This window comes from Emys orbicularis, chromosome 1, assembly GCF_028017835.1.
Source record: "Emys orbicularis isolate rEmyOrb1 chromosome 1, rEmyOrb1.hap1, whole genome shotgun sequence".
Taxonomy (NCBI): Eukaryota; Metazoa; Chordata; order Testudines; family Emydidae; genus Emys; species Emys orbicularis.
This window is the reverse complement of record NC_088683.1, coordinates 170296377-170305522: the sequence shown is the minus strand read 5'-3', so window position 1 is coordinate 170305522 and position 9146 is coordinate 170296377. Positions and strand designations below refer to the sequence as shown.

General features: G+C 39.4%; 1 protein-coding gene across 2 annotated transcripts in view; it reads right to left on the bottom strand.

Moving 5' to 3' along the window:
* Positions 1-3687: 3687 nt before the first annotated feature.
* The window catches only part of ALCAM (activated leukocyte cell adhesion molecule), a 39904-nt gene continuing 34445 nt past the window's right edge, over positions 3688-9146 (bottom strand). For both annotated transcript variants that reach the window (XM_065420194.1, XM_065420187.1), the window contains one exon: positions 3688-3775. In XM_065420194.1, coding sequence (XP_065276266.1) covers positions 3688-3775 — 88 coding nt within the window. The remainder of the gene's footprint in view (positions 3776-9146) is intronic.

Below are 9146 nucleotides of genomic sequence, written 5' to 3'. Positions count from 1 at the left end.
ATGTGTTTTACTTTTATGAACCCTTTAGTGCACTTTTGTCATAGCTGGCTCCATCTCTCTCCACGGTGATTTCAAGACTAGAAAAAGGAGCTTGCTCTATCCCCATAACACAACCTTACATTTTAGATCTCTGCTCTACGAAAGCAGGGGTTTTACAGATAGCAATCAGAATTAGAAATGTACCTGCTCAAAGGGTGTCCTAAAAACAAATTGAAATAAAAACATTACACCATACATCAGATTAACAGCAACTCCCAGAACAAAGCCTTACAGTGTATAAAAATAGCTACGTAAAAAATTTACATAAAGGCAAACAAAAAGAACTCTTCAGTGCAGACATTTACAAAAACAAACAGAACACAACATGGTGACCTACTATCTTGGCTGATGCCAAATTAGTTTTTTTTTTTTTAAACTTGAGATAATTGCATCTAAAATCCTTTGAAAACTTGGTAGAATGATCTGTTCGATACTTGAACCATGAATAACTGTCACTTCTTTGTATAGGTTTTGAATACAATCCACGTTCATGCTTCTATACGTATTCTCTGAAAATGTAAAAAATAGTCAGTTAAGCTAGGTAACTGGCAAAATTATCATAATTAGACAAGAGTTTTAATAGCCTTTATTTAACTGCAAAATAAATGTCACCAGAAAATATTACAAACTTATTTTTGTGATATAATTTATAACTTATGTCCATTGCTGATGAATCAATAAATGCATTCTCCAAATCACGAATTTAATGATAAGGAGCTCATGTTTATATAACACATCAGATTTGAAGGAACCCAAAACAATACACAAATACTACCCAGGGCTAATTTCATTCATCACTAATGTACAGTCACCTCTGTAGATGTGGCAGCTACTACAATGTCCAGCACCAGTACACAAAACATTAGGGCAGGAAGTGAGCCATGTCTTTCCCATATGAAATTACAGTGGGAATTTTAGGGATTCAAGTTTCACCATTTTACATAAGAACGGCCATACTGGGTCAAACTAATGGTCCATCTAGCCCACTCTCCTATCTTCCAACTGTGGTGGATGCCAGGTGCTTCAGAGGGAATGAACAGAGCAGGCAATCATTGAGTGATCCATCCCCTGTCATGCATTCCTAGCTAGGGACACTGGGAGCATTTTCCCAGAAATTTGTAAATTAAGTTTAGGGACTAATGTTTTGACATTTCTACCATTTTTACAAGGAAAATGGAGAAACTTCCTTCTTGGACAAAATGAATTTAATTGGGTAAAATTCATTTCACCAGAGTCCTCTCCTCTCTCCTCCCCCATGCCTTCCACATAGTCTAGGCCTGATGAACTTCTAACACTAAGGGTATGTCTACACTGCAATTGGCAGGTTTGACTGCAGCTGCTGATCTAGCTAGATGGAAGCCAGCTCAAGATCCTGGGGTTGTACTGGGGGAGGTCACCCGTACTGCTGCTGTGGCTCCAGTCTGAGCTTGCTTGGTCTAGCTCAGGTATGCCTACAGGAGCTGCAACCATACCTCCTGATTGCAGTGTCAGACATTCTCTAAGGCACTCCACCACCTCTGAAGGCCTTAAATCCCTTACGCTCAGAATCCTAATGTGTTCTTCTTAAGCCTTCACAGCTATAGCAGATTAACATAAAGTACCATAGTATCTTTTGGGCTGGCGTTTGCAGCCAGCAAAATAATCCCTAAGCAATCACTTAGGGGAGGGTGGAATGCCACCCTGTGGCATTGTGAAGAATCCATAGAAGGATTCCCATTTTACTTTGGGTCCAGATATCAGCAATATGAGAGGGCATCTTTCTTAATACTGTTAGCAGGGCAAAGGTAGATAGGAGTAATTTTGCAGCTAGGGACTCATGGGGGGCGGGGGGGTCAGTTAGAGCAGATTTTTCAAGGAAGTTCCAGTAGGGTTTGGAAGCGGAGGTGCTTGTCATTTGCAGGTGAAGGCAGGAGAGACCAGTAGCTAGCTGGAAGTGGGAAGGAGAGGGTAACTGCTTGTAGCTTTCTCCCATCACTCAATCTCCTGGTGTTGGACATTCCTTTCCTCCTACCAGTGTACTCTAGGACTGCAGAATTTCAAGGGTATGAGCAATTAAAAGAGCAGAGCAAGAGTCCCATCACCCCCACCCCCCAAAAAGTTGAAAGCAACCTCCCACCCCACCCTCTCCCTACCTGAATGATGAACTCTGGCACAGCAAACTCTATGGAGCACTTTTGCAACGTAAACTTTAATTAATATATCAGTGACTAGAACACTATTGCACAATAAATAGGGACATTGCACAATAAATAGGGACATTCCTGACAATAATAGTAGTAGATGTTTATATGGACTGTCTGATCACCCTGGGTGTCTCACAGATCTTTGATTCGTTTGGGTATCTGTGGCAAGAAAAGTTGTCTTGTGGTTTATGCTCAGGTTAGAGGCAAGACTGTATGAATAACTGAAACATTCAGATCCAGCATTTTCAAGATCTTATATTTTCCCCCTAAAGTACCCTCCTATCCCCATCTTATTGAAACGAGAAACCTGGTGTAATAATTTTACAATCTCTACACCAAATTTTCAAGAGTGACCAATGATTTTGTTCCTCTCCCCTTTTTTGGCTTTGCAGCTTGACACTTTAAAGAGGGATAACAAAGGATGGGTGCACAGCACTTTCTGAACCTGGGCGTTTTGAGCGTTCAATTTGAGAAACCTTAAAAAGTGGAGGCACAAATTAAAAAAACTAATTTAGAAACTGAGTAAATTTGATAATTTAATAAGAAAGCGTATCTTTTGACTGCTTACTTCCATAATTTAAAGAACATTGGAAACTGATTTCCACCCTCTTTACCCTGGCCTTCCACAATGTGTGTGTGCTAGATGACATCACTGTTCAGAAAGATGGTGTAAGCCCCAGCCTGTGACATTAAAAGAAGAGGACAGAGGCAGCAGTGGGGGCTGCATCTGACCACAGGATGATGCTGTTGGTTTGGTGCAGTACCACTGTATTCATTGCAGTTTGGATTCCGTGGGTTGTCCTGCAGCTTCTGTTTTATAAAGAAGAGGGGAAATCTCCACTTCTCTTGCACAGTCATGGCACAATGACTACATCCAGCATGAGGTTAGTAATAGTATGTGATTTTACGGTAAGAACTTCTTACCTCTTGAACGTACATTGTTTTGAGCCCACCAAAAACTAATTTTTACCTATAGTGAATAGAACTAAACGTTCTCCTTTGGGAGTATACATCATATAATTATTTATAATTAAAACTTCCCTGAGTGCATGAGCTCAAATGCATGCGATAGTTTGTTTCTGAATATCAGAATCCTTTTGCATTTCTTTTAATGTGTGTGCACATGCTCTATTAAAAATCCACAGCTGCTGTGGGTCTTGCTCCCCCTCTCCCTATATCACAAGAATACAAATAATTCCTATTGCCTTTAGTAAGAGTACTTCTATTTTGAAAGGGGAGAACAAAGCTTCATAATTTCATAGTGCTCACTAGACCATATCTCAACTCTGAGGTCCTAGATTGACTAAAGATTGGATCATCTTATTCCAGAAGCAGAGGCTCTCTAGCCCTTGAACTGAAAGAGAACCTCCTTCTGCTGTACAGGATATATGATACACAGGTAAACAGTTCTGATTCTATTTTCCAAAGTTCACATCATTTACCTGGAATGACTGACATTTGTCTTTTAAGCTTCAGGTTTGTGATTGTTTTCTTCTAGCTTTTTATTTTCCTCTATATTGCCAAGGTCTTTGTTTACATGTTTTGATGGTGTCCTACAAGAAAAAAAAAGATCAGTGTCTCATTTGCATGTCTATAGCATTTTGTTCATATTAATATACAGTGTCTCTCTCGCCCTCTCTGCAAAGAAAAAAAATCATAAGAATTCAATTACCAGCACAACTAGACGAGAAACATTTGCATGACTATGAATATACCAATAAGCATTGCAGTAGGACTACATATACATATATTAGTAACAATGGAACTTATACATTGCAAAAGAGCCCAGGATAATTCTGTTTACTGAGGCTAAGCTGGTTGTGCACATGTGTATTTTTTGGACAAATTAATTCCCTAGGTTTTCTGCATGTTTAAGGGTTTTGTCCACAGGCATATTAAATGCAGAAGTGTGGCTAAGACATCTTTATCAACACAACAATCTTTTTGTGTGTTCACATAAAATAGCTTTTGGAGCTAAGCAGAAGTCAATGATAACTTCTTAGATTGAAAACCATTTTGGGTACCACCTAGATTTTATTTGTTTCAGTGCACAAAGCATTTTTTCTGGATCTCTGCTAGTTATGACTGACAATTTTTGGATAGAGAAGAGACTGTAAATGTTGTCAGGGGGAGAAAGGTATGCCTCATTTAAAATAGCAGGTCTGCTTTAATGTAAGCCGTGAAGACGAATTAGTGAGTTAAGTGCTTAGTTTAGTTTAGTTTAGCAGAATAACCCCACAAGCCCTGCATTTAATGTGAGAAACCTCACCATCAGCCAAGGTGAAAGATTGCTGCAATGGTGTGATAACATTTTAAAAGCCACAACTTTTAAAATGTAAATGGCCAGATGTATTTGAGTGAGACACTAAATCCCTTGTGTCAAAGCAGCTTATCATATACACATTTTCTCTGTGATAATTTGTTTCCTCTATAGAAGTAGTATAGTATCTGTTGTGACAGATTTATGCATATGCTCACCACAGCTTCAGGGTAAAGGACTGAAGTGACATTGACTTGCAAACTACAACGATGGCACAAGTTACCAGGACAATATGGCATGTCACATTGGTGCTAGTCAGCATATACCCCTCTAAAATCAATGGCTTTATTTTTGCTAATGGAGGGTGCCTGTGCAAAGACATTAGCTTTATCTAGCAGCATAGGTGAACACTGCAAATGGCCTTCGTTTAAGTGACCTTGAAAAGTATAAAGGGGCTATGGTTTAGTCAAGTCCGGATCCAAATGAGTCAGGGGAAAACATTTCCCAGGGGCTTACAGCTGTATCCCAAATCTCAGACATGGCTGAAATGCTACTACTGGAAGTGCCAATTCCCCAGCATGGGAAGTGGGCAGCAGACCTGATGCATCAGGTCAAGCAAGAGGGACACAGGATGATGGACCTGAAGTCTAAATATTTGAAATTGCAATAGCTGTCTATCTGTTTTAAGGTAGAAGATTACATTGGCTAGTATATTTTAATGCTTGAAGTTACTTTAGCCTTTTTACCACTTTCTTTCAACTATGTTGTCTAATGGTATTGCTAGTGTGGTCTCTCTCTGTGCATGAACTAATTCTGTTAGCACAAAGATCCAAGTCTCTGCTTCATGATCACTGGTTATGCCGAAACTGAACAGTTAACCAGATTGATTAGCACATGGATCTGAGCATTCCCATAGTAAAGCCCTACCTGTGTTACTGGGTCCTCACTGTTTCGGCATAAGCCTGTGCGTATCTCGGGGCTTATCCTATGGTTCTTTGTTCTCAAATGCTTTAGGGTTCTTTCCTTATCAAGTATGGAAGAACTTGTCTATCCTTTGGGGGGGTGGGAGGGGAGAGGGAGAGCATTAGAAAAATACTGAAGAACGATCAGTACTTGAGTGATTTCATCTGTCCTCCAAACCTAGATCAGAGGGTTTTCTTTGTGGATTATACTGATAGGTAGAAATTAAAGCTAAAATTTAAGATCCTGGGTTAACTGTGCAGCATAGACATGCCCATAGACAACTGTCAGTCATTGAAACGTTGGGATTATATCACAAAGTAACTTGATACACCCATTGTAAGTCTCTGCTGGGCAGTTATTTTCATTCTCTCTTTGAATATCTCAAAGCCAGAGAGGACTGATCCACACAGAGGAAAATGAGAGACAGTGAAAGAAACCAAACAAGAAGAAAAATTAATATTGACAGTGGTTGAATTTCTCATATGAGCCTAAATTTTTTTTGCAAATCTCTCTAATCCACAGTAAGAGAAAAAAGCCAAATTTGTTCTCTTTGGATGGATCATACGGATTTTGCTTGTCATCTGAATAACAACTCAGGAGCATGTCTCTTTCCTAACACTGGGTTACAAAAATAGAGCGATTGAGGGTAGGGATGAGAGACTAAAAGAATTTGGAGTCTTGTGGGAGAAGAATGTGCTGAGCAGATCATTACAGACTATAACCCCTGAGGGCCTTTTCAGTGATGAGACCAGGCTTTCTCAAAAGGGGTACCAACAAATGCAGAAAAGGACAAGTTGACAGGAAAACTACTGTTTCTGCCAGGGAACGTGACTGTGCCAGAGAGAGGCCTATTTTTTTATTGGATATTAAAATTTGAACAATTCAAGAGCTGTATTTCAAATGTGACATGTTAGACTTGAAAGAATGAACCACAGCAATTGAGAGAGATGCAGAATTACTATAAAACCACAAAGACACTGTCCCCACATACCCAGAATTTACAGAGCCCAAAACAGATTGGATCTCCTGTGAGCAGCTACTTAAGGTTGGAGGGCTTTGTATCTGCCATTATCATCTGCTTAGGTTAAAGTTGTTCTATTGTAAAAATCATAGAAGTTGCTGTAATGGTCCAACTGGTGTTGGAATAATTTTGTTTAAAAAATAAAACTTGTGTTATATGTAAGGATTGAATATCACATACCTCTTCCTCAGGCCTTCTATTTTGGGTGACTACGCCACCTGTACGAGTGGCCAGATTTTCAGAGGGGCTGAGTACACATCACCTTCACAGAAGTTAAGATATGGCCCACATCAATGCAATGAGAACTGCACGTGCTCAGCCCCTCTGAAAACCAGGCCACTTAGTTAGAAGCTTACACATGGATTTAGAACATTTAAATTTGAAGACTTAACTATGTTGGTGTAGCCATGTTGGTTCCAGGATATGGTAGTCCACAGAGTTCTGTGGAACTCAAAAGCTTCTCTTTCACCAACAGAAGTTGGTCCAATAAAATATATTACCTCACCCACCTTGTCAAGACTTAGCCTCTGCCAACATTGTCATAGTTGAAGTCTCAGTGATCTCACTACAACATTTGCTCAACAATAGGGATTTTAGTGAAAAATTTCCACTGTTGACACCAGTGCAGTTCTACAGCAGGCAATGCTTGTGTAACTGCCAGCATATTTAACACTGTTTACATGACCTTGTTAAAACTCAGGGGCCTTGTTGCATGGAGGCTCTCCGCAGTATGAGGAGTGCTGGACCTGCAGCTCTAGGCTAGCAGGGTGAGCATGCAGAAGTTTCCTAGACACAGCCTGAGTTTATAACCAGTTCATGACACAGGATACAGCTACATTGCAAAAAAACAAAAACAAACCAGCAGCCTGCCCCAGTCAACTGACTTAGGCTCATGCTTTGGCCCTGAAAATCAAAGTGTAGCTGTTCCAGGTCAGCCTGGGCTCTGAAACCTGGGAAGGGAGAAGAGTATCAGAGCCCAACTGGAACAGCTACACTGCTATTTTCAGTCCTGTAGCACAAGGTAGATCAGTTGACCCAGGATCTGAGACTCACTACCACAGGTTTTTTGTTTCATGTCAACTACACTGGGGAAAAATAATTTACAATCTAGTCAATACTGTTAGTCACCATGGTAGCTAACTGCATTGCCTTTGCCAGCTTCCTTGGAGAGCATAAAATTGTTTTTTTTTTTGTAACCATGCTGTAACTCTTATTTTTGCAGTGTAGACAGAACCCCTTATAGTATGTATGTAGAAGACTTGCTAGTCCTCTACAGTGGAGCTTCTGAGTCTCCATTACCCTAAGTGCTGCCGTCTCCCCCTGCTGGAGCAGTAGGGGATATAGAAATGTACACGTTCCCAGAATTAATTCCCAACAATCACCGTTGGGCGGCATGGATGTATAAAGAGAGATGACACGTTAATATATTGTGAAAAAACAGGTGACTACTTGTCTGAACCAAACTTGTAACCAAGTCAGATAAGAGTGTCAGAAATTGGTTATAAAAATACTGTTTTACTTAATTTTATAGATGGTATGTCTGCCTCCTGTACTTCTCTCTTTCTCCACTCAATGTATGGATCCCTATATCCTCTCAATAAAGTTTAATTCCTCATTTGACATTTCAAGCTTTCCTTCAGACGTCCTCAAAATCCTGCCTTCAAGAAAATGATTACCATTGGGGATCACTACTCAAAGGCTCTCTAAAAGGTAGGTAAAATGGTGTTAAAGGGTTTACAGGTTCACTTGTTTTTTGCAGGGGGAAGATTGCTTTCAAGCATTTTTTAAATTTAAATATCAATGTGGAATAAGAAGTATCAGTTAGTGAAAAAATTATTTCCAATGCTGTTCTCTGATTTAAATTATACTAATTAAATATAGAGCACAAACAGCTCACTCCCAGTTTGTCTCCCATGTTTACAATAATGTGAACTTTGTGGTTGGAAGTATATGAGACACATACACTTATGAGTGTTCTATAACACATTGTGCAACTTTTGGTTTTAATATTCTAACCATCTACAAAATAGCAGAAAAGTACAATTTTTGTTAATCATCCAATGACAAACCTCAGTCTAGGAAGGGTTAGCAATTAGCTCAGAATGACTGAGGATGCTGACTGGTTCCAAAAATTGTGTGCATCTGATCATTGTAAAAATTGCTGCAGTTTAATTTTCAGTCAAATTTCAGGTTTTTTCCTTCATTTTAAATCTGCAATAAATCAGTGGAAACTTGTTCTAGTGTAACATTACCTGGAATTTGTGTATTCCCAATCCCAGATAATGAAAGTAGGACAAAAGATTTAATTAATTTCTTTAGAAATGCAAGTTCTCCACCTGGATTTCTGTTTCTGAGTGAAGGGAAACAGAGGCACTACTTGGATTTCTTTTCTAAATGATATATATTTTTAACTCTCTAGGGAATGTTTGAGATGAGATGAAGACAGGAATATTTAGACTTTGCCTAGCTGAGGGTTGCACTGGCAATTTACGCAGATTGCTAATTAATTTGCATTGAACTGGTGCAGAGGATGTGTCAATCAGCTTTTGCATTAAATGAAGCTGAGGTGATGAATAGCTACAGAAGCTAGTTACTGTGAATACACTCCACGGCCGTGAGTACAATTCCTACTATCCTGTATCACAAGACAATAGAAAATTCTACAAACCACAACATACAT